This window comes from Nicotiana sylvestris, chromosome 12 (assembly GCF_000393655.2).
Source record: "Nicotiana sylvestris chromosome 12, ASM39365v2, whole genome shotgun sequence".
NCBI classification, from domain to species: domain Eukaryota; kingdom Viridiplantae; phylum Streptophyta; class Magnoliopsida; order Solanales; family Solanaceae; genus Nicotiana; species Nicotiana sylvestris.
Window position 1 is genome coordinate 147,031,466 of NC_091068.1, and position 24,989 is coordinate 147,056,454.

The following is a 24,989-nucleotide window of genomic DNA, read 5'->3' on the forward strand; positions in this document are numbered from 1 at the left end:
ACAACAAAAATATCCACAATGTAGTCATTAAAGAGTTTTGTTTAGGGGGGAGATTTTTCTCTCGATAGTTTTCTTCTTTTATATTAGTTTTACCATATGTAGATCAATTGATCAAACCATTATAAATTATTATGCTTAGTGTAGTATATTTTTCTTTTGTCGTCTGATTTATCGTCCACAAAGCTTTGTATTGTTAGTTTCCGCATGCACCATGTTATTTCGATCCCAACAATATTAGGTAACCAATAATTGGATGGGTCGAGTTATGATACCATAATAAAAGATGAACATTGGACCAAACTCAATTCTAAACCTATCTCATTAGGTGAAGATTATTGAAGATCATATAAAGCAACCAAAACACCCATCCAGAAGGAATTCTGGCATAAACAATAGAGTCCAAAAATTATTTTTGGTCATATTAAGTAATAGGAATTTACCTACTTAATAGTAAAGTTACTAAGTTAATAACTAAACTTTCCTTCTGTCTATATTAAACTCTTGCGTATCATCGGTTCAATGAATTATTTGAGGTATTAAATTCTCATGGAATCAATATAACTAAGGCATATTCTTTTGTCTCAGTTTTAATCATAATAAAACTTCTCATTCCACTTATTAATCCTTCTTAAAATAATAGGCATTTAACAAAAGTATAAAATTCGAAATATTAAACTAAGATGGAAAATTATCGAAAAAGTTACGAGAATTTGGATTATTAATATAAGTAAAATCCACCGTCAAGTGGTTAGTTTAGAGCGTTTACGCTACATTGAACTTTGAATTTTTGTACTTAGATTGCGATTCAAAAAGAAAAAGAAAAACAAAAAGTTGCTGATCTCGCACATGATATCTTTTGCTGAAATTAAGATGACAATTGTTTTTTATCTTCTTTTATATTTTTTACGAAAGCACAGCACATGCAAGAGAAAATGATAGTCAAACATAGAATGAAAATGATTTTATTAAGTTTTCATTATATTTTGGAGCCGTTAGGAGCGCTTATACTGTTAATAACAGCCTACAAAAGATTGGGTTTAATTTCGAGCATTCAAAATTAGAACATTAATAAGATAATTATACGTAAGGATATTATATAGAAAGTCATATATAGCAATTAGTATTATATTAAAGATTATCAATCAATGCTAGTATTAAACTGAATAATCTATAATTACCTTTTAACTAACCTAATTGCGTTAATATTTTTTATGCTATTAATGTACCAAACTTAAACTCTAAATAAATCTGTATACTAAGTAATAATTGGTAAGCTGACAAAAAAAATGATTTACTATTATTATAAGGTAAATTACACCTTTGAAATATCTTCTTAGTGCATATAAATTAAATCCTAAAAAGCTAAAACTTTAACTACTATTATACGATAAATCTTGTTTTTCTTCTTTATTTCTATCCAGGCTCGAAGACCCAATAATAGAAATGAATCATAGTAGTAAGCAGAAAGCGTAAAGAAGAATTTCCAAAATCCAAATGGAAGGCAAAGCAAGAAAATTAGTATCTCATACATAACACATAAATTATTTTCAAATTTAGAGAGGGGATTCATTTTGGAACGGACCAAAAAGAAAATAGATTCATATAAACTAAAATAGAAAAAAGTATATATATATATATATATATATATATATATATATATATATATATATATATACACTCACATTATCCCGTCAACATAGACGGAGTTAGGTGGGCGGGAGATTTCATCAGAAAATCACATTATATATATAAAGTTAATTTTTTTATGTACATATATTAAATGTTGAATCTCATTCTTAACTTTTTTGCGTATTTTTTTACTTTAATGAAAATCCTGCTTCCACTGCTATCTGACAACTAATAAGCTAATTAGCTAGCTGGCTATTATTTATAAATATGTATATATGTATGTGTACTTAAACAGTACTACTAGTGAAAAGTTCCTTTCTCTTCTCCTGCTTCTACTTCTGCTTTCTAATCTGTAATCTGCGACTCTATACTTTCATCAATAGAAAAACTCTGTCATTTCTGAGACCCTTTTTGCTGTTTTTGAGGTTCCTTTCGCCGCCTTTGTGATTCGGCCGCGCACCTGCAGAGGCTATATATATTAATTCCACTGCATTTAAGTTGGCTACGATATATTTTTGAATTGATTGTGGTTTCAGAGATTTTTGTTCAAGCAATTATTGCTGAGCTGCATTTATTTCCTTTACTACTACTCCTTTAGCTGTGATCTCTCTGTCTGTCAATTCTTGAAATGGAGCGTTTATCTTAGGAATTTTTTTAATCTCTCTTTACTCTGTTTTAGTAGTTGTTTTCTTCCTACTCTTTTCTCTGTTTCTCAGTGTAAAGTTCAGTAGCAGAGTTTTGCTAACTAAAACAAAGGAGGAGTATCTATTTGCTTCTTTTACAAGAGATCTGGTTCAACAAAGAGACATCTCAAAACAAGGTATTTTCAAGAAAGTTGGAAAATGGGCTTCTATTATTGTCTTTTTTTAATGATTTTTTTTTCTTGAGGTGGTTTTTTTGGATCTAGGGAATTCTTGGCTTTTTCATTTTCTTGGAAATAAGTTGTAATTTTTGGGGAGGTGCATGTGTTCTTTTTTTGTCTCATTTTCTGTCCTTTTTGTGTTGGCAGATCTGCTAGAAATTAGACAAGTCTTATTTTCAATCGAAGAGAATGTATTCTGAGAAGCAAGGAGAAAAAGCAATTGTCTCAAACTTTAATGAAACTGATCATGAAGATGGAGAAGTTGAGAAATCAGAAGAAGATCAGTCCATTTTCAGTGTCAAAAGTCTCCTTTGGCATGGTGGTTCTGTTTGGGATGCTTGGTTCAGTTGTGCTTCTAATCAAGTATGTAGTAAAACTTAACTAAACCTCTTTTTCTTTTATTTTTGGAAATACTAAAGGGTTGCTCCGCAACGGTGCGATCTATATTTCACTTTTCGAGCTGTTAAAGCAGCCATTAATATTTGTATTAGAGTAAACTGTGTACATCACACCCCTTGAAGTGCAGCGTTCCGTGGATCCTGCTATGATGCTTTGTGCACCAGGCTGCCTTTATTTTTATAAATATCATCTTTATTCTTAAGTAAATATATTTAACTTATATCTATTGATAGTATATTAAAAAAAATCTTACACTATCACTACAATTTAAATTGTTATAAAAGATTTGTTCTCTTATTTTTCAGATTACTAAGTCGACTATTATCCATACTTACCTGTGACTGCTGTATAGAAGTTAAACTTTTTTTTATTCAACTTTTACAGGTAGCTCAAGTGTTGTTGACACTACCATATTCTTTTTCCCAACTTGGTATGGTATCAGGAATAGTGCTACAAGTGTTCTATGGTATTGTTGGGAGCTGGACTGCATACCTTATCAGTGTTCTTTACATAGAGTACAGAAGTAGAAAAGAAAAAGAAGGCGTTAGCTTTAAAAATCATGTCATTCAGGTAGGATATTTTATTTTTATTTTTCTTTTTAAGAAGGAATTCCTCTCTTCATCCATATATTTCACTTGTAATATTCCCCCTTTTTTTAAGAAAAGAAAAGAAATTAGTACTTGTATTAGAATCTTATGAGTTGCAGATAGATTCATGTTTATCTGATTTTTTAATTTTAAATTGGCAGTGGTTTGAAGTGCTAGATGGACTACTGGGTCCTTATTGGAAAGCAGTGGGACTTGCCTTCAACTGTACCTTCCTTTTGTTTGGATCTGTCATTCAACTTATTGCTTGCGCAAGGTATGGAGCTATGAACATGATCATAAATTCTTCATCTACCCCCCCCCCACCAAACCCATACCCCACAAAAAAGAAAGGAACAATATTTAAAAATATATCCAACCGGATAGCATAAGATTTTTATATTAGTAAAATGTCAGTCAGATGCACAAAGCATCCGACAATTATGTAGGGTTCGGGAAGAGTCGTCCCCTTAGGGATATGATGTAGACAACCTATTCTAATACAAACATTAGTGTCTGCTTTCACGGCTTGAACCCATGACCTATAGGTCACACGAACATAATTTTACTGTTGTTCCAAGACTCCTCTTCAAAAGATTTTTATATTAGTACTCCTATTAGTTTATTTTAATTTGTAGTAGCAAGTTATCGGCCCTATCTTTCAGATTATTAATCCCACTAATAGGGATGGTTACTTGTGATTATAACTTTATAGTATAAGGTTTTTAACTCTCTATAGAAGTTAAATTGTTAATAACATTATCTTGATTGATAATTTGATGGATTTTTTTTTTACTTGAAACAGTAATATATATTATATCAATGACCATTTAGACAAGAGGACATGGACATACATATTTGGAGCTTGTTGTGCTACCACTGTTTTTATTCCTTCTTTCCATAACTACCGGATTTGGTCTTTCCTTGGCCTTGGGATGACCACTTACACAGCATGGTACTTAACTATTGCTGCTGTTCTTCATGGCCAGGTAAATAATACTATACTGTACTAAATTTCTAACATTTTTTAACAATATCCTTCATTAATTACTATACATTCAAATTTGGTTTTGTGCTTTCTATAAATGGAAATTCATTTATATCAATAGGTTGAAAATGTACAACACTCTGCTCCAGCAAAGCTTGTGCTGTATTTCACTGGTGCCACCAATATTCTTTACACCTTTGGTGGACACGCTGTTACTGTGTAAGCGCTCTCACATCCAACCCATTATTTTTTGGATTTGTAAATGAATTTTTATATTATGAGTTCAATTTAATCTGTCCATCAAATCTGCTGTAGAAAGTTACTTACATTGTTTTGGGTCATTACTTATCTGGCAACGGACAATTACATTTAATTACCTTTAAGTGACATGATAGTGTTAAAAAAAATTTACACCGTAATTACTAAAAAGATACAAAAAAATAATTATGAGTAGATACAATCTGATCATCTAAAAGATAATTAGATGCATAACTATTCATAAATGTAATTACTAGTCTAAAAAAATAAGATAGGTAACATGAAACAAATTAAATACTGATAACGCAAAAAGTTCTTAACACTGCCAAATATTATGAGTTATTAAATTCATATGGGACAACTTAGACTTGTAGAGTTGTAGTGTAGAATCCAATGCCAATATTCTCCAATGTACTTATCTATACTTTAAATAATTAGAGCATATCATTACATACCATAATCCTGTATTTATGACTTCTCGCACCCAACATAGCCATTTATATTCCTTACATGGTTAACTAATCTATTTTTTTTCCTTCCTTTTTGGTGATATTTAGGGAAATTATGCATGCAATGTGGAAACCCCAGAAGTTCAAATACATTTATTTAATAGCCACACTCTACGTTTTCACCCTAACCATTCCATCAGCTTCAGCTGTCTACTGGGCATTTGGTGATCAGCTTTTAAACCACAGTAACGCATTTTCACTTCTGCCCAAAGACGGATGGCGCGACGCAGCTGTTATTTTAATGCTAATTCACCAGTTTATCACATTTGGATTTGCATGTACACCATTGTACTTTGTGTGGGAGAAGGTGATAGGAATGCATGACACAAAGAGTATATGCTTAAGGGCATTGGTTAGGTTGCCTGTGGTGATACCTATATGGTTCTTGGCTATTATTTTCCCATTTTTTGGCCCTATTAACTCTGCAGTTGGGGCTCTTTTGGTTAGTTTCACAGTCTACATCATTCCAGCTCTTGCCCATATGCTCACTTATAGAACAGCTTCTGCTCGACAGGTAATGCATTTATTTCTATACCTTCCAAAATTTTACTCTTTATACTTTGTGTATGTATTCATAATGCTCTTTAGGTCGGAAATTAGTAACCTGAAAAAATGTGGCATATAACCTACTATAACAAGTTAAAATTTATTGACATTCGTAAATATTCTTTGTCTCCGTGTGACCTATCCACTGTTCTTTGAGCCGATGGTCTATCGAAAACAACCTCTCTATCACTATAAGGTAGGAGTGAGGGTTTGCACACAAACTACCTTTTCTAGATCCCATCTATGGGATTACACTGGGTTTGCTATTGTTGTCGTTGTCTCCGTATGACCTATAGATCACGGGGGAGCCATGGAAGCAGCCACTAATGCTTGCATTAGGGTAGGTTGTCCACATCACACCCCTACGAGTACGACCTTTTACTGCATCCTGCGTTAATGCGAGATGCTTTGTGCACCGGCTTGCCTTTTGTATCAGTGTAAATAATTTTAAAATTCTTTTTAAATAATGTTGAAAGAAGGGTGGGAAATGATTTATAAGAGAGACAGAATGGAAACAAAGGTACTTAAAGGCATTAAAGTCTTGGATTTGGAAATATTTATGTAGGGAAGGAGATATAGGTGGGAAGTCATTTTCATTTAGTTACATGCCTAGAGTCTCACTGTTGTATTATGTTTATGTTTGAGATATGATCTGGCTAGTTGTTGACTACCCCTTATGTTTCTTTAATTTAACCTATTTTACAATATTCCTCAATGAATTAGAATTTATTTTCTTGCTGCTTGAAATTAACTTGACTCATTTGTCAACCTTAGTCTATACTCCAAAGTTGTGCCATACTTTGTGTTAATCAAAGTTGGACACCCTTCGTATTTACAATTGAACTTCTTTTTGATGAGTATTTGAGACTGAGACGTAATTGTTGTTGCAGAATGCGGCGGAGAAGCCACCATCTTTCATGCCAAGCTGGACTGTAATGTACGTCATTAACATATTTATAGTGGGTTGGTGTTTAGTCGTTGGGTTTGGATTTGGAGGATGGGCTAGCATGACCAATTTTATCAAACAAGTTGATACATTTGGCCTTTTTGCAAAATGTTATCAGTGCAAACCTGCAGTTCCTCCGGCAAGTCTACCACCACGTCCGGCGCCTAACGCCACCGTGCACCACTAGTAACGGTGACTTAGATCCGCCACGTCGATCGGTCGGAGAAGTCAACAGTCAAGTTGTTCTTCGAATATTTTTGTATTATATAGCAAATAGTAACCCCACACCTACTGTGTTTCTAAATTTTCATTTTCTTTTCATTTGTTACTGTTTCGATTTTTTTCTTACCATGTTGGATAAATAATGTGTTGACTATAATTAATTGCTATCAAATGATAGGCTAATTAAATCAATATATGTTAGTTTTCAGTTCTTTTATCCCACTTTTGGTGGATTAATAAATTGTTACTCCTATCTAATATTTAGCAATAAAAGTGTATAATAAGACATGTCATATTTATTCAAATTGATATGAACATCGAATATGAATATATTTTTACTCGTAGATCCTTAGGCTTGCACTATCATTGTTCTTCACCAAAGCATATTTAAATGTTTTCTGGTGAGAAAAAAAAGGCCAAATGGGTAATGGGTGGATGAGACTTAAATGACCATTTTGACCTGAGATTCCTCTTTGAAGAAATGGGCCTTGGACCCAAAGTCCCTTCTTCACATGGGGTGCATGTTTCTGTCACGTGCCACTCTTTTTCCAATCTCAGATATCTTTTAGCTCTTCACTCTCTTTTGTTTTGACTTCTTTCTGGAGTTCTAGTCAAATGTCAGAAAGAGTTTAATCATCATCAACGAATATGTAGATTTAAATTATATGAGTTCAACTTTTAAGGTATTTAGTATTGAATTTATTATATTTTTAAAGTTATTATTTAATACTTGCGATTTTTATAATTTAATAAATTTTTACATATAAATTTTTACTCTACATCGATAGGAAAAGAATTATTTTTACTTGATCTAGTTGTCCACTTTATAAATTTAAAAAAGAATGAATTTTAAAAATTATTGGAAGCGGAATTAAGAAATATTGAATATGCATGCCAAAGGTTGAGATAGCTTATTTGCAGTAATGTAGGGGAAGGAGAAAACAGCACCAAGAATTTGAATAGGCTTCACTAATTTATTGCATGGATCTAAACGCCTATGTTCTCACTCATCAGAGTCATAATACAAATTTATTATTTCTTGGAAGGTAATTTTAATTTTTAGTATAAGAATATTATAGGGTAGTATTTAAGTAAGGAGTAATTTGGTCATTTAATTTTTAAAGGATATTTTAGAAAAGTAACTTTAATTAAAAGTCTTCACACTTATAATATAGTATGATGATTAGATAACACATTACAACACTTAAAGGTGGGAACTAGCTAGTTGTTAATGAAGTGGTATAGACCTTAGAGACTCGTACAAAATTTAAACAATAATATATCCATTGTGATCTCATAAGTGGGGTCTGGAGAGAATAAAGTGTATGCGCAGACTTTATTCCTACCTTGTACGAGGTAAAAAAACTGTTTTTGATAGATCCTCGGCTCTAGTGCAAAACCTCAATAAAAACAAAAAATATTAGATATAATTCTTTCCATTTTTTAAACTTAATGGATAGACTTACTTGGTGCCTCAGGTGTTAGAAGGTAACAAGTACGATTATTTAATAGAGTAGTCGAGGTGTTTTTGACGAATAATTCACACATTATCAAAAGCGTCAAACGTTGCATGCCTTTCAACAACAGAAGCCACAACCATTATCACAAACAGATGCAGAGCTAAGATTTGAAACTTATTAGTCTTGGACTTTAAATTTTTTAAGTTACTGAGTTTTAAACTAATAATTTATACATATTCAATTAATTTTTTAAAATAAATATATAGTTTGAACCAATGCTATTGGGTTCGGCCGCACCAGCACGTTCTACTCTCCCTCCACCACTGGTCACAAATAGTATCGTGGTACTTCTCATTGTTGACTTCAAATCCTATAAAAATTAATGAAACCTTATTCGCGTTTGATTCCCAAAATTTTTGCCCCTTATCAAGGGAGTAGTTCATTGCAAAACTTTCAAATAATGAGATCCATTTTATCTCAAAAATAGTACTACTACTCAAGATCATCAATTTAATGGGCCTATCCATATGTAGTAGGCTGATATTGGAACTTATCAAACCCCAAATACCAATAATGATCTGTAGCCCAAACATTTTACCATTTCCCACTTCTTCTAAAGCCCAAAGAAATATGTAGTACTTTGGACCCTCGTGTTGAATCACTTAGTGGACAGTACCTTTTCTAGGTCGGGCTTCTATTATGGGTCCTAACACCGACAAAAATTTTCGTTCCTATACCATATAGGAAACTATATTACTAAATATGTTTATAGTTTGCATATTACCCTTCATACTAATAGTATTCTTACAAAATATAAATAATGCAATAAATAAGGAATCATTGTAGCTGTAGGATTCCTTATTTAGGCGCGCTAAAATTGGGAAATTAAATATTCTTCAAGATCTTCCACAACGAAGATCACGCACAATCATAATTATCGTCGTCTTCACTCTGATCTTTCACAATGCAGATCAAGATTTTTCATACTCTATTTTTGCGATACACACTGTTTCCAGAATTCTCTCTATATCTCTCTCTATCTCTCAATCCCAAATTTCAGTAATACAAAGCAAAGAAAAAGAGAACAACAATTTCACAATTGACAACCATTAAAAAGCTTCAAAGCTTTGAATTCAAATTTGGATTTTTAAAAATCATTATTTGTGTTGGATTGGGTACTGTTGAAAATAATTGGGAATATGATTTGAAGTTTACATCTCAATTTTGAGGGGGTTTTGGTAAAGATTAGACTTGGTTTTGACTGAATTTCAGATTGAAACTCGAAGAAGAAGAAGAAGAAGAAGAAGAAGAAGAAGAAGAAGAAGAAGACGTATATTTCAGAAATTGTAGAAAAATTGTAGATAAATTGAAGAAAAATTGTAGACTGTTGTTTATTTATTTTTCTTTTATTCATTTACCTATTGTATGAAAGTTAAACAACATTGTATAAAAACTGTATTTAAGTGGATGATTTAGTACTGTTTTGGACAAAAATATGTATAAAAAATGTGAAACATACATTTCAGGGAAAGCATGTCGAGTCCAAATATATACCCAGTTTGTAGATATTTTGTAGATAAATTATAAATTATTTGTATTCTGATTGTAGATGCTCTATTTTCTATTTTCACAAATAAAAAACGACTAAAACTTCTACAAATCTTCTGAAAAAACGCAATTATGTCAAAAATCCCAATTATGCAACAATTGAATGAGAATTGGGATATTAAAATTTAATGTACCCAGTTTGTAGATATTTTGTAGATAAATTGTAGATTATTTGTATTCTGATTGTAGATGCATTATTTTCTGTTTTCACAAATCAAAAACGACTAAAACTTCTACAAATCTTCTGCAAAAATACAATTATGTCGAAAATCCCAATTATGCTACAATTGAATGGGAATTGGGATATTAAAATTCAATGTACCCAATTTGAAGATATTTTGTCGATAAATTATAGATTATTTGTATTCTGATTGTAAATGCTTTGTTTTCTGTTTTCACAAATCAAAAACGACTAAAACTTCTACAAATCTTCAGCAAAAAACGTAATTATGTCGAAAATCCCGATTATACTACAATTCTGTGATTCTCTTATATGCTCTTATTACTCTTTACAAAACTGTTATGCTAAATATGGAATCCAAAAAACATGCTGAAAGGATAGATCTTCCTAAGAAATTTTGTAGATAATTTGTAGAAACATTGAAATTCTGTATTTTCATATTAATTTTTCAAATGATATGTAGTTTTGTTGTAGATTAAATATAGAAAACAAGCCATTGTGAGTCTTATTTAACTCATTCCTCACATTTAACCTATTCTACAAATTCACACCTCTTTAAATACAATACAACCATACTTTCCTGAATTTAAAGGTATAACAATATATATAACTTAAAAAACATCTTCTCTTCCGCACAAGTTAGCTCCAAAACAGACGAAGTGGAATAACAAGCTTCCATCAAAACTTTTAACACAAAAACACAAAGCTCAAAAATAAATAAACAACAGTCTACAATTTTTCTACAATTTCTGCAATATAATGTATGTCATGTCTTCTTCTTCTTCTTCTTCTTCTTCTTCTTCTTTGAGTTTCAATCTAAAATTCAGCCAAAACCAAGTCTAATCTTCACCAAAACCTCTCAAAATTGAGATATAAACTCCAAACCATATTTCCAATTATTTACAACAACACCCAATCCAAACAATAAAGATTTTTGAAAACCCAAATTAGAATTCAAAGCTTCAAACCTTTTTAATGACTGTCAATGGTGGAATTGCTGTTCTCTTTTCCTTTCCTCTTATATTACTGAAATTTGGGATTGCGAGATAGAGAGAGACATAGAGAGAATTCTCAATTCTTTGCAACAACATCCAATCCAAACAAACAATGTCTTTTGAAAACCCAAATTCGAATTCAAAGCCTTGGCTATGGAAAAAATAATGGAATTTTGATACAGAAATCGTGGGTGTGGGAGTGAAACGTGGGTGAATGTGTGGGAATTGGAGAGAGAAACGTGGGGGGAGTGGTATTAGAAGGAATATACGGTACCATTAAATTAGGAGTGTAATTAATACCCTTAAAAACTACTAATGGTATATAATTAGTAATTAGGTATACTAAATGTAATTATATCAAACTTTAAACATTGAGGGTAATATAGTTTCCTATATGGTATAGGAATGTAAAAATTCCGACAAAAATTTTAAGGAGAAATTTTCATAGAGAAACTTTCAGTTGTAGCTACCATTTACTATATTACTTTCTATAGCTATGTTTTCAGATTTTTAGAGTGTATTCGATGTATTTAAGCTATTCTATTCATGAATACAATATCATTCTAGACGTGAAACATGGGATTACAACTAGACAGATTTTTGTATTCGAGTGTTCGACTGTATTCATGACGTAAAACATGGGATTACAGCTGGATAGATTATTGTATTCGAGTGTATTCACGGCGTAAAACATGGGATTGCACTATTTTTAAACGGAAAGTGAATCAATTAACATAATAGACTCCTAATATTACTCAACAAACTCAATTATAACACATAAATTTTGTATTTCCAGTTATAAAAAAGATTCTCAACAGAAAAACACCCCAAAAATATAGCAATCTTCAGAGAAATTATATAATACATCCGAATACATAAATTATATTAATTAAAAAAACATATGAATACATTCATGGAATATAGCGAGACAGTGAATACAATGAAATACATAGAATATGACGGGATATATTGAAATACAATGAAAAAAAGGATAATGAATACAATGAAATACATAGAATATAGCGAGATCGTTAAAATACAATGAAAAAAAAGACAATGAATATAATGAAATACAGCGAGATACATTGAAATATATTAACAGAAAATTCAAGTTGCTCAGCCCCCAACTCCGTCGTCTTTGTTCAAGAACAACCCTAATGTCGTCTCGTCAAGAGGGTCGTGATTCTGACTCGAAACTCTCAAAATTTGGCACAAAAGCGAAAGAAATTCCTTATTTTCAATAGCAAATTGTCTTCTTTTGTTAGTAATTCCGAATTTGGTAGATGAAGAAAAGCAGCAATGGAGTTGGTGAGAGGCAAGAGTTGCAGTGGGCATGTCCAGATTTCATTACAAACCAACGACAATCAAAATGGGGTGGATCTTTCTCTCTAGGGCTTTAGTAATCAACACCGACGGAACCTCCGTCGCCTCTAGCGGTGCTTCAGTGGCCATTGATTTTTGCCTTAACCTGTGCTGATTTTTCACGAATGGAGAGGCGTAATGGAATTGTTGGAAAGAGACTCAGGTTATGGAGCTGGAGTTTTATTTAGAGAAAAATATTAAAAAGTGTATTTTATAACTTAAGGGTAGGAGGTAACCATAAATAAATATTTGGCTATAAAAATCAAAAGGTAGTTATGGAATATAATTTTTTAAAAGGGTATTTATTTAAAATAAATAAGGTATCAACCTTTGCTATAGGAGGTAAAAATTCCATTTTCATAAGGGATCTTTACACAAATAGCCAGTCATATTCATTATTTACTTTTTTTAATACTTTTTCTAGCCATATACATAGATTATACATTCATTACACATAATTATACACATATAATATTATGCATACACTATATCTCTGGCTATTTTTAGTTTAAGCGATTAGGTGGGAGACTATTTAGGTTAATTCTTCTTTTCATAAACCACTATAGTTTAGAGCCTAGAACTATAATTTGCTTAACTACCATTCATAACTACTATTTAATTGCTACTAACTTGTATATCACTTATATTCAAACGCACACCGAATACAACCTGTGTCAACTGTATAACCAAGGCGGAATACAAGGATGTATACAAATGATACAACTTGTATAGACTGTATTTATTCGCGCAACAAATATAACTAAGACGAAATACAGAAATACAGGAAAATAAAATTTGTTGAGAGTCGAACTCAATGTCTTCGCTGACTAAGCGGGCACGCTAACCAACTGAGCTACGAGAGCTTATTACTCTCTTATTTTAGTTCAAAACAATTAATCTCTTATTTTATGAATTTGCTATAAAATTCAAATATAGCTACGAATGGTAAACTTGCTGAAAGTATTGTTACGAATAATAAATACAATGTAAATGTTTGATGTGTCGCGTTTTTTCCTAATTTTAAAAGTGTAAAAATATGACCCTCTTTGGGGTGACTTTTACCTTTTGACCTCCGCTTGTCCAATGGGCATTCAAAAGTTAAAAGTGTTGCTCATTGGGCAATCAAAAGGAACACTTGTTAAACTTAAAATTCTGCCCATGGGACAGGCAAGAACAAAATTCAAGACTATCCACTTTATGGACTATCTGCGTGCTTCACCCGGAAAAAAAATTATAATGAAATCATGAACATTCTCTTTATTAGGGGTTATATTTCGTCATGTGGTGTAAAATTCTCTTTTATCAATAACTAAAATTAATTGGATAGAGCCTTTATAAGTTAACATAGAGATTACAATCTGTGAAAATTTTCTCCAATAACCTTGATTGTTACAGGATAACAATGTAATTAAATCCACTTTAATACAAGCAAAGAAATACACAAAAATATTACAAAGCTTGTTTGAGATTGAGATTGTTGCACACTAACACAATTGCAAAGGTTGTAACTAAACCGCAAAAATTCAAGTTTAAGGAGTTGTATTAATTTATTGCATTTTATCCATATACAAAATGGATATGGATATCTGTTGCTCTTGAATATGAAAACTATAAATTGGTTCAAAGTAAGAAGACCTTAATAAATGACATACAACAAGGTTAAATTCATGTACTACTTCAAATTCTTAGGTGTGGTTCACGTATCAGCTTCTGATCTTATCGAAGCTATCTTGGGTCATTCTTCCATCCTTTGAGACGTTAGTACTCTTGTTCGTCCTGGAGAAATACATTTCACATTTCTACATCTTGAGTAATGTTAGAGTTTTCAAACAAGTTTATAACGTTTTGAGGCACTCCGTTCATACCTTTATGTTTTTTCATTGGATATTTAAATTTTTTTTCCTTTATAATTTAGACTTGTACAATGAACGCAAGTGAAATAACGGGCTATTTTTAAAAAAAGAAAAAAAAGACAGTTCAGTACACAAGTAGGTATTCCGCCTTCATGCAGGGTTGGAGGAAGGACTGCACCTCAAAGGGTGTGATGTAGACAACTTATCCTAATACATACATTAATGACTGTTTTCATGGCTCGAACCCGTGACCTATATGTCATATGGAGATAACTTTACTGTTGACAAAGACTCCACTATAACTTAGTCTCGATATATCTAAACTATAAAATAGATGACTTCATAATTTGTTCAAGTTTGTAACTACACTAGCAATGCACAATTGGGATGTATTTACAAGAGTTTTCCTTTTGTTATTGTTATGATCACATTGTTTATAGTATAATTTTTGTGTATAGATATAAATTGACCGGTGTCTGAAAATAGAAGTTGTCTGTTTTCTGCACCTTTCACTTTCTTCTGGTTGAAAAAGAAAGACATAGATGCAAATGATAAATAGGCGACTAGGCGTAGATGACAAAAAGTTAATGAAAACAAAGAAAAATATTTTATACTAGTTTTTATTTTCATTTCCTTTGATTTTTTTGATAATGCAATTATGTTTGTTCTTTCACCTTTGCTTTCTAGTAAAGAAACTTTTAGAAAATGAATGAAGGAGCAGTTCTGTTCAGGTTTCTAATTAAACATTCTCCCTTTTAGCACTGAAACGTGAAAAATAGACATGATGAGTAAACTAGAAGTCCTATTTATATTAACACTTGATTATTAGCGGAGTATTAAGTATCAAATACCCAATTAACTACATGTAATGAGCTATGCCAATCAACTTTCCATCAGAATCCTACAGACTTTGCACATATTAAATAGATTTCTTAAAATAAATGCAGAGTTTTAATCAAAATTAAAATTGACTTAGAAACAATTGATCTTCCTGAAGAAGGGTGATTAATCACCCATCATTAAGCCCATTCTTTTGTGTTTTAAATCATGATGGAATTCAGAAAGCCGCCAATATTGATGATTCCTCAAGTCATTAGTCAAATAGGGATTGCTTCAAATTGCAGCTACTTAAGACAATATTTTGTCAACAGCAGTACGTAAATAGGATAATTTCCCTATCATCCAACTTTCAATTTATTGTATCAACGTCATAAAACTAATTTGATTAGCGGAAAAAAAAAACTTAAGTTACTTACATGTCACATAAGATAAAATATGCTGAAAAATGCTCAACTCCCGACTATGCCATTCTTCGCGATAGTGTGACGACCACTTAACATAATATATATAATTTCAGTATACTATAACTATATCTAAAGAAAAGTCTCAAAATACAAGTTGGGAAAGCAATCTGACACTAGAATTAAAAGTTAGTGACATAAAAAATAAATAAAGAAACAAGAATTGAAGTCTTTATGTACTTGATTGCTTGAGCTTATGATCAAGAACTTGAACTTGTTTGAGTATAAATACAGTTACCTCCCTTTTTTACAAAATCTGAAATTAAAAAAATCACAAAGTGGAATTGCTTTAAGAACTGTAAATATCTTTACATAACAAACAATGATCAGAAATCAATCTCCCTATGATACTTCCTTGTTCAATTTTCATATTATTACTCTGTCTATTCCAAAGGTGCACACCATAAGTTTCTCCACTGAGTTGTAGCAATTTGGCTTCTATCCATCTTGACTGACTTCTTGAATTAAACTTCATAAAAAAACCTGATATTCTAATCCAATCAACTGGATAAAAAGCAATTGGTGGTAACACAGTAAAGTTAAACTCATCTCTATTTGTTGAGATCATTAACTTTTCTACTACTCTTGAAACCAAATATGGACCATTTTGTCCCCACTTATTCCCATTAAAAGAAAAAGCAAATTCCTCCATAAACTTATAAAGAAGTGGATGTTCCTTATCAAAAATCAACACTGCATTATTCAATCTTGTCCACTTCCCATTTGCACCTACGCTTTGTGCACCAATTGAATTCCTCAATCTTGAAAAATCTTTCAAGATTATAAAATCCGTGTCCAGATAAACACCACCATATTTGTACAAAACCGCTAACCTAATCAAATTGGATAGATTCTGAGCCAATGGGATTTCACCAGGGTCTTTTTTACCATTTTTGAGGTCATCAAACCAAGATTGTACGGGCGTATTGTTGAACAGAAAAGATAACTCTGGAGTAACGGCAAGAACTTTATACCCCAATTGAATTAAGGGTCTCAAGATTTTAACACCACGAGATGTATCCAAAGTTTGTGACAAAATTATCAAACACCCTTTTGGATGGGCTTTGAATAGAGTTTCCAATGCAAAAAACTCCCTTTTTCCAAAAGAACTAGCAGGAGAAATCCATGTCATGAATAATTGAACTGAACAACTTCTTGTAATTAAGAAATTGTTTACTCTGCTATTGAATTGACTTGACAATCTTGTTGACTTCAATATGCTAAATTCAGGCAACTTTTTTCTGAACCAAGAAATTCTTTCTTCTTCTGTAAGATTATAAGGAGCCACCAAATTCACATGCACTTCTTCTTGTTCTTGTTCTTCTTTGATAATATATGATACTTCATTAATTTCTTCCTTTTTGTAAAACAAAGGTTTGTGTACAAAAGTTGACTTAAGTGGCTTTTGAGAATTAGTTTTTGATACAAAAACAACAGAATTGGAAGAAGAAAAATTAGATATGAGATTATCAGAAAAGCTGATAATACAAACAATCAAAGCAAAAGAAAGAATAGAAAAAAGATGAAATTTTTTTGTTCTACTGATTCTGTAGTAGTCAAACATCTTCACCATTGGAATAGTACTACTTTCTGTATATTGCTATAAAAAAGTGATGTAGCATATTAAGGAGGAGAAAGAAGAAATTAAAGATAGGATAAAAATGAAGGTTTGAATTTGTGCAAGGAAGTTTATAGTTGTACGAATTTGAACACTTCAAATGTTATTTTTGGTAAAGTTAATAGTACAACTTAGCTTAGAGAAGATTTATGGCTGCTGTTGTAAGGGGAATGTATAAGGAAATGAGAAGAATATTGACTTGTAGAAAAAGCATATCTTTTTGGTTTATTTTATTGAGGAATAATAAGGAAGAATTTGAAAAGGTAATTTCATGCATAAGGCTTCGTGGAGGGCCAAGTTAATTATAGAGTGGCCTCTTTTATTTTGGTCAATAATTGCTCGTTAAGAAAGTTCTATAAATACTAATACTGTACTAGTTATGTTTAAATATGTCAATAAGGTTTAATTGACCTTTTGATTATACAAATTGTTTTAAAAATTGCCGCTTTTATATGTGTTTTAAAAAATTATTACGAAAGGATTTAAGTTATTGATGCTGATTGTGTAAAGATTTCGTACACCATTATTAAATTTTAACTCGTGATAATATGTTAGTTACCATTTTAATCAGATCACTGATTATTGTTATATATATTTACCTAAAAAACCTTAAAAGTAATCTAATTATGTAAATATTTTTTACCTCAAACTTAAACTCGTTTGTAAATTTTTACGAACCACTAAACATATAATTAAGTAGCTTCATAGCCTATTTGGCCAAACTTCTTTAAATCCAAAAATACTTTATTTTCCCAAAGTTCTTGTGTTTGTCTAAGTTTTTAGAAGAAAAAAAATGTTTTTAAGTAGAAGCAGAAGCATTATTGAAGAAGCAGAAAAAAGTAGTTTTTCTCCAAAAGCATTTTTTTGAAAAATATTTTTGAGAAAAATACACTTAGAAGTAATTTTTTAAAAGCTTGGCCAAACACTAACTGCTCAGAAGTGTTTTTCAAATTAATTAGCCAAACACAAACTGATTCTCACCAAAAGTGCTTTCGAAAAAAGCAATTTTGAGAAAAAATACTTCTCAAAATAAACTGATTTTTGCAGTTTGGCCAAACAAGCTATAAATTAGAATAGTTACTCTTACTATGGTATTGCTTTGAAGTGGAAAAAGAAAATTCGTTTTTGCCTAATTTCTCATTTTGTTGTCCAAATGAGGAGAAAACACGTTAGATAGACTTTAGTTATTACTCCCCATATTTCAATTTAGATGATACACTTTTCTTATTAGTTTGTTTAAAAAATATCGAGAATCACTATTAACGACCTTACTCTACCACAATTAGGAACCCTAGCTACAGCTAGTGAGCGAGCTTAACTAAGAGAGAAGGCAGAGCATGAGAGCTGGGTTTAGGAAATGAAAATTGATTCATTACTGAAGAAGAGATACAGTGCAATCTTATATACATGTGTTCTAACCTCTAATGACAGATGTCAACAACTAATATAACAACTTAATCAACTAACTAACTGATTACATAATTAGTTACTAACTACAACCTATTGAAGCATGTCCCTCAAGTTACTGCTCCTTCAATACTCCCCCTCAAGCTGGCAGGTGCAAACACATTTAGCACTCCCAGATTGGACACAAGATATTCATGCTGTGATCTTCCTAATGCTTTTTAAGGATGTCTGCCTATTGTTCTTCTGAACCGATGTACAAAGTCTTCACCATACCTGATTGGATCTTCTCTCTAATGAAGTGACAATCCACCTCTATGTGTTTTGTTCTTTCATAATAAACTGAATTTGCTGCTATTTGTAGAGTTTCCTTACTGTAACAGTATAGTTCTACAGGTAGGTTCACCTATGCTCCAAGCTCTTTGAATAACCCTACTAGCCATACTAGTTCAGACACTGTCACTGCCATGCTTCTATACTCAGCTTCAGCTGAGCTCTTGGATATTGTATTTTATTTTTTTGATTTCTATGATATCAAAAAATCTCCATACTTCACAATGAACCTTGTGACTGATCTCCTTGTATTTGGACATGAAGCCCAGTCTGCATCACAATAAGCTTTCAGATTCTCTGGCCTCTTTGAGCTCATCAGAATCCCTAGTCCAGGTTCCTTTTTCACATACCTCACAACTCGTAGGGCTGCTTCCCAGTGTGACTTTTTGGGTTGCTGTAGGAATTGGCTGAGTGTCTGAATTGCAAATGCAATGTCCAGTCTTGTCATTGTCAAATACAATAGCTTCCCTATTAGCCTTTGATATTTTCCTCTATCTTCAAGCAGTTCATCACCTGTTTTACCCGTGACTTAATCCAGTTCTTTAGCTGTAAATTTCTGAATGCTAAGAGGAGTCTGGGATGGTTTTGCAACACTCAGCCCTGCATCTGCTATGACCTCTAGTGCATACTTTCTTTGGTTCATAAGAATTCTTTTCTCTGATCTACTGAATTTCAAACCTAAGAAATATTTGAGTTCCCCTAGATCTTTGATCTTGAATGTCTTATTTAGTCTTATCTTGGTTTCCTCAATTAGCTTTAAGTCATTCTCATTCACCAACATATCATCAACATAGACAAGTATGATGAATGTACTGATATCCTTCCTCTTTATAAACAAAGAGTAATCTAGGCAGCTTTGCACAAAACCAAATTCCTCTAAGGCATCTGTCAGCTTTAAATTCCATTGTCCACTGGCATGTTTGAGCCCATAGAGGGATTTAACAAGCTTGAACACAACTCCAGACTCCCCATAGATGGTGAATCCCTCTAGTAACTGTATGTAGACTTCATCATGTAAATCTCTTTGAAGGAATACATTGTACACATCCATTTGATGGATGCGCCAATTTTCAGTTGTTGCAAAAGCAATGACTGATCTGACTGTTGTAAAGATTTTATTGTAATCCAATCCTTTCCTTTGGTTGTAGCCTTTGGCAACCAATTGAGCTTTAAACCTCTCTATAGAACCATCTGCCTTGTACTTCACTTTATAGACCCATTTGTATCCTATTGGTCTCTTCCATGGTAATAATTGGACAAGTTCCCAAGTGCCATTGTCTTCTAGTGCTTGAATTTCTGTTTTCATAGCTCCCACCAATCTCTTATCTTTGGATGACTCCACAAAGTTTCTTGATTCTTCAATAGCAGAGAATGCAGTTAAGTAATTCTTATAGTTGTGATGTATAGTGTCACAGCTGATTGAATTATTGATGGAATGAGGATTTTGATGAGCTGTGGTGGCTATAGCTGTAACATAATCTGTGAGCCAAATAGATGGCCTTTTATCCGTGTTAGATCTCCTTAAAGAATCAGCAGGTGGGGCCTCTAATGGCTGATTATCAACTTCAAACTGGTCTAATGGATTAGGATCATCATCTGAGCCCACTGTGAAAATCAATTTCTTGAGGGAGGTCTTTAGCATCATTTGGTGGACTGTGTATAGCAGCAAGTGATTCATCTACTGAGCTATCAGAAGCTTCAGTGATTGGATCAACAACATCAGGGCCTGCAATAGCATCTGCATCAGCACCTACATCATGTGGCAACCAATGTGCCATACCAAGATCATCATTGAGTGGGAATATACTTGTAGTATCAATAAACATAGAAGATTTGCTGCTTCTCTGTTGCTTGAAAGGAAAAAGGGATAATACATACTCATCCCCTTGGGGTTGAATCACTTTTCCATATGCACCCTTTATCTTTGCGGAAATCCTATGACCCCCTAGACGATTTCAAAATGGAATTTTTACACCCCTAATAAGGTAAAACCACATATGTGTTTGAGCGGTGAAGCACACGCGCCTGACACGTGTACATTTAATAAAAATATTTATTTTTCATATTCTTTTCCTTCTTTCTTTTGTTTTAATATTTTTTTTATTTCCTTTATCTCTCTCTCCTCTTTTTCCTTTATCTTCTTCCTGTTTTCTTCTTCCCAGAAAGTGACCTTCACAAAATTCTTTCCAATTTTTTTTTTATTTTTTTTCCTTTTTTTATTGACCAAATCTTATATAACTGGGTTTGTGGTTATGTAAGAAGAATATGTATGCATAAATGGTGAGACCCCCATTAATAGGGTAGACTTGTCGAAAGAGGACCCATCTAAAATTAACCTGAAAAATAGATTTCGTCCACTTTCTCAAATCTTAGCCATCAAAATTTCTTGCTGTTATATTGAAATAATTTTTGGTTACTTCTAATAAGTTTCAAGATGTAAGCGATATAGAAAGAATGTATTTTGCCATTGCTCTCTTGCTATTAATTATTTGCAAATATTTCTGCAAATAATAGTGGATGATAAGGGGAATATTTAGAAGAATGAAGAACTGGGATGGGTTGTGATAGTAGAACAATGTTTGGAAGGTTCTTTTATTACAAATTAACATTTTTTTTTAAATTTTGGTGGATTTAATTCCGAAAATTCAAAAGCATTTTTGTTTGTTTTCTTATAGCTCCAAAAATGGTGGAAAGTGATATTAGAGATGGAAGGTAGATGTGAGATGAAGAGAAAAGTTTGATGAAATCGGAATGAGAAAGCTTGAGTTTTGCCTTCAGTGGCTATTAGATGGGAAGGAAGAAGAAAATGAAGAAGATGAATGGATATGGAGTCAAAATAAAGATGGTGGCTCCTATCAAAACCTTTTTGTCTTGTTTTTATTGTTCCTCACACGTGTTGGGTTGGGGAAATGCACTACTCTCTGTTCCACATCAACACTGAAGGTGTTATTTGTTTCATTTCAAATATAGCCAACGAGGTTATAGGATCCGCGCAAAAATAAAGGGTGCATCTAAAAAATTGATTCAACCCCAAGGGGGTAATTATGTATTATCCTAAAGGAAAAATATTTTCCTTAAAGACTACATCTCTGTTCACAAAAAATACATGGTTGGTCAGATCATAAAGTATGTACTCCTTTGTCACTTCAGAGTATCTCATGAATGCTGCTGGAACTGCTCTTGATTCAAAATTTTCATGATTATGCATCCTCTTAACATAGCATAGGCATCCCAGACTTCTGAAGTGATCCCAGCTAGGCTGCCTGTTATGAAACACTTCATATGGACTCTTCCTTTGGAGTACTACTGCAGGCAGCTTATTGATAATATAGGTTGCTCAGAATTTTATAGGCATATTTCCCTGAAACCTAATGGCTCTTGCCACTTCTAGAACATGTCTATGTTTTTCTCAGTTATCCTATTCTGTTGAGGTATATAGACATATATCCTCTGATGTACTACCCCATAGGATTGCATTAGCTCCTAGCATTCGTGATTTACAAACTCTGTTCCATTATCTGACCTAATTATCTTCACTATTTTTGTAAATTGAGTAAGAATCAGCTGCAAAAATCTAGTCAAAACAACCACAACATCACTTTTTAATTTCAACAAATATAACCATGTCATTCGAGAATAGTCATCAACAATAGTCAAAAATAATTTATTTTCATCAAATGTTTGTACACTATATGCCCCCCATACATCAATGTGTATCAAATCAAATATTGCATCAGCTCTAGTGGTACTATTTTTAAAGGGCAATCTAGTGTGCTTGGCTAACGGACATACAGTACAATCCTTTAAGGCTTGTCTACAAGCATCTATAGGCAAGTGAAACACTTGATTTATTGTTCCAGTTGAGGCATGTCCTAATCTCCTATGCCACAGTCTAATATTTTTTTCTTCTATTCTAATAGAGAAGCCTTGTATTCCTGCATTCAACAGACCTTCAATAGAGGCTTGAGGGAGCATTAGGTAGAGTCCTTCTTGTTTTCTACCAATCCCCTTCACTTTCCCACTGCAAAGATCCTGAAATATGCAAAAGTTGACTGACAGTAAATTATACTTAAAATGTGAAAGACATAGTACATTATCAACTATGTCTCCATTACTCAACTTACATGACCATATGTGAGTAACATATGTAATATCTCTATTTGGTAAATGAACATTTTTTTCTTCTTCTTCATTTAATTTGATCTTATTGAGCAACAGATTAGCATCAGATATTATATGATTAGTCCCACCAGTGTTAATTATCCACTCATTTCTACCTGTCTCTACTAGAAAAGCTTTGAGTGTACCTGCCATGTTAGCTGAACTTTCTCCAGCACTAGTACTTTTCTTATTGAGTAACTTCAGGATTTGAGTGTATTGATCATGAGTGAAGAAAAGACCTCTTGATGTGTCTGAATCATTATGTTGATGCTCTTTGATAGTCTAGTTTCCTCCTATTTGACCTCGCCTGTTGTGATCTTCTACAGATACATTGTGAGCAGCATGCTTTCCTCCTTTCTTCTTTATTTGAAATCAGTAGGATAGCCTATTAATTTGTAACACTCCTCACGTGTGTGTCCTTTCATCTTGCAATAATCACATTAAACGTTGAAGTTCTTCTTTGGCCTCTGTATAGGTCCTACACTTGCTATCATTAAGGTTGTTACTTTACCTCATTCGATTGAACTAAAAGAATTTGACATGCTCCTTTGACTTTCTCTTTCTATAAGCATTTAATACTCCTTGTTTATGGAAGAAACTGGAATCATCATGAGGATTTGGATTCGAGCTTGCTCATAGGACTCATTCAGTCCCATGAGAAACTATAAGAGTTTCAAACGCTCTATGAAAGTGACAAATTCCCGCGATTTTGAATAATCACAACTTGGAATTGGGGCTAAGGAGTCAAATTCTGTCCAGAGCAACTTCAATTGCGAAAAATACATAGAAACTGAGCTTGTTCCCTGAATGATTGTTGCAATTTATTTATGAATCTGAAAAATCCTTGAGCAATCGATTTTGTCAAATCGCTCTTTCAGTTCTCCCCAAACTGCACTGGCACTCGAAGAGTATACAATTCCACTGAGCAACTCAGGTGAAACACAATTCATTATCCACGACAATATTATGGCGTTGCATCATTCCCAGAGATCAACTAGATTCGGACCATAACTTTCTCTTTTGCATGTGCCTTCGATGAACCCTAACTTATTGCGACCTAAAATCGCAATTTGCATCGCTTGGCTCCACATAGAGTAGTTCTTCGGTCCTCTCAATTGCAGAGATATTATCACAACTCCTGAATTATCATTAGCATTCAGAAAAAGCGGATGATTATGACTTAGCTTTTTCGGCAATTCGTCGTCGAGCGCCAGTAGTTGAACGCACCTGCAAATTCCGGCGAAAAGCTCCGATCAAGTAAGACGACCACACTAGTAGCCCATCGGCTCTGATACCATGTCGAGAATCATCATTAACGACCTTACTCTACCACAATTAGGAACCCTTGCTACTGCTAGTGAGTGAGCTTAACTAAGAGAGAAGGCAGAGCATGATGGCCGTGTTTAGGAAATGAAAATTAATTCATTACTGAAGAAGAGATACAATGCAATTTTATATACACGTGTTCTAACCTCTAATGATAGCTGTCAACAACTAATATAACAACTTAACCAACTAACTAACTAATTACATAATTAGTTACTAACTACAGCCTATTGACACGTGTGCGTCAAGTTATCGTTCCTTCACTAAAAAAGAATGACACATGTCTATAATTAGAAAAAAATCATGTTTAAACTCTTCAATTTACCGTTAGTGAGAAACTTTTATAACCACACAAATATTATGACCCCACAAAGCTTTTATCCCTTAAGCTTTTAAGACCACAAGTTTCAAAAGTCTTCATTTTTTTTCTTAAACTTCTTGACG

The 24,989-nt window shown here is 32.7% G+C and overlaps 2 protein-coding genes across 2 annotated transcripts; one reads left to right on the forward strand and one right to left on the reverse strand.

Annotated features, from left to right (window-relative positions):
* Positions 1-1,923: 1,923 nt before the first annotated feature.
* On the forward strand, positions 1,924-7,160 carry LOC104235533 (auxin transporter-like protein 4). The gene is made up of 8 exons (XM_009789325.2): positions 1,924-2,449; positions 2,639-2,854; positions 3,275-3,460; positions 3,639-3,751; positions 4,280-4,463; positions 4,584-4,681; positions 5,278-5,743; positions 6,666-7,160. The coding sequence occupies exons 2-8, from the start codon at positions 2,681-2,683 to the stop codon at positions 6,906-6,908; spliced, it is 1,464 nt and encodes a 487-aa protein (XP_009787627.1). The 5' UTR covers positions 1,924-2,449; positions 2,639-2,680; the 3' UTR covers positions 6,909-7,160.
* Positions 7,161-15,852: 8,692 nt separating this feature from the next.
* LOC104235543 (uncharacterized) lies at positions 15,853-17,483 on the reverse strand. Its single transcript, XM_009789333.1, has one exon. The coding sequence runs from the start codon at positions 17,274-17,276 to the stop codon at positions 15,993-15,995; it is 1,284 nt and encodes a 427-aa protein (XP_009787635.1). The 5' UTR covers positions 17,277-17,483; the 3' UTR covers positions 15,853-15,992.
* Between the last annotated feature and the right edge of the window lie 7,506 nt (positions 17,484-24,989).

Excerpts from the sequence above, each read along its gene's own strand:
- LOC104235533 (XM_009789325.2), top strand. The coding sequence starts at position 2,681 with ATGTATTCTGAGAAGCAAGGAGAAAAAGCAATTGTCTCAAACTTTAAT. Across the intron at positions 3,752-4,279 it reads CAACTTATTGCTTGCGCAAG|TAATATATATTATATCAATG; the intron begins GTATGGAGCTAT and ends TACTTGAAACAG. Across the intron at positions 4,682-5,277 it reads GGTGGACACGCTGTTACTGT|GGAAATTATGCATGCAATGT; the intron begins GTAAGCGCTCTC and ends GGTGATATTTAG.
- LOC104235543 (XM_009789333.1), bottom strand. The coding sequence starts at position 17,276 with ATGGTGAAGATGTTTGACTACTACAGAATCAGTAGAACAAAAAAATTT.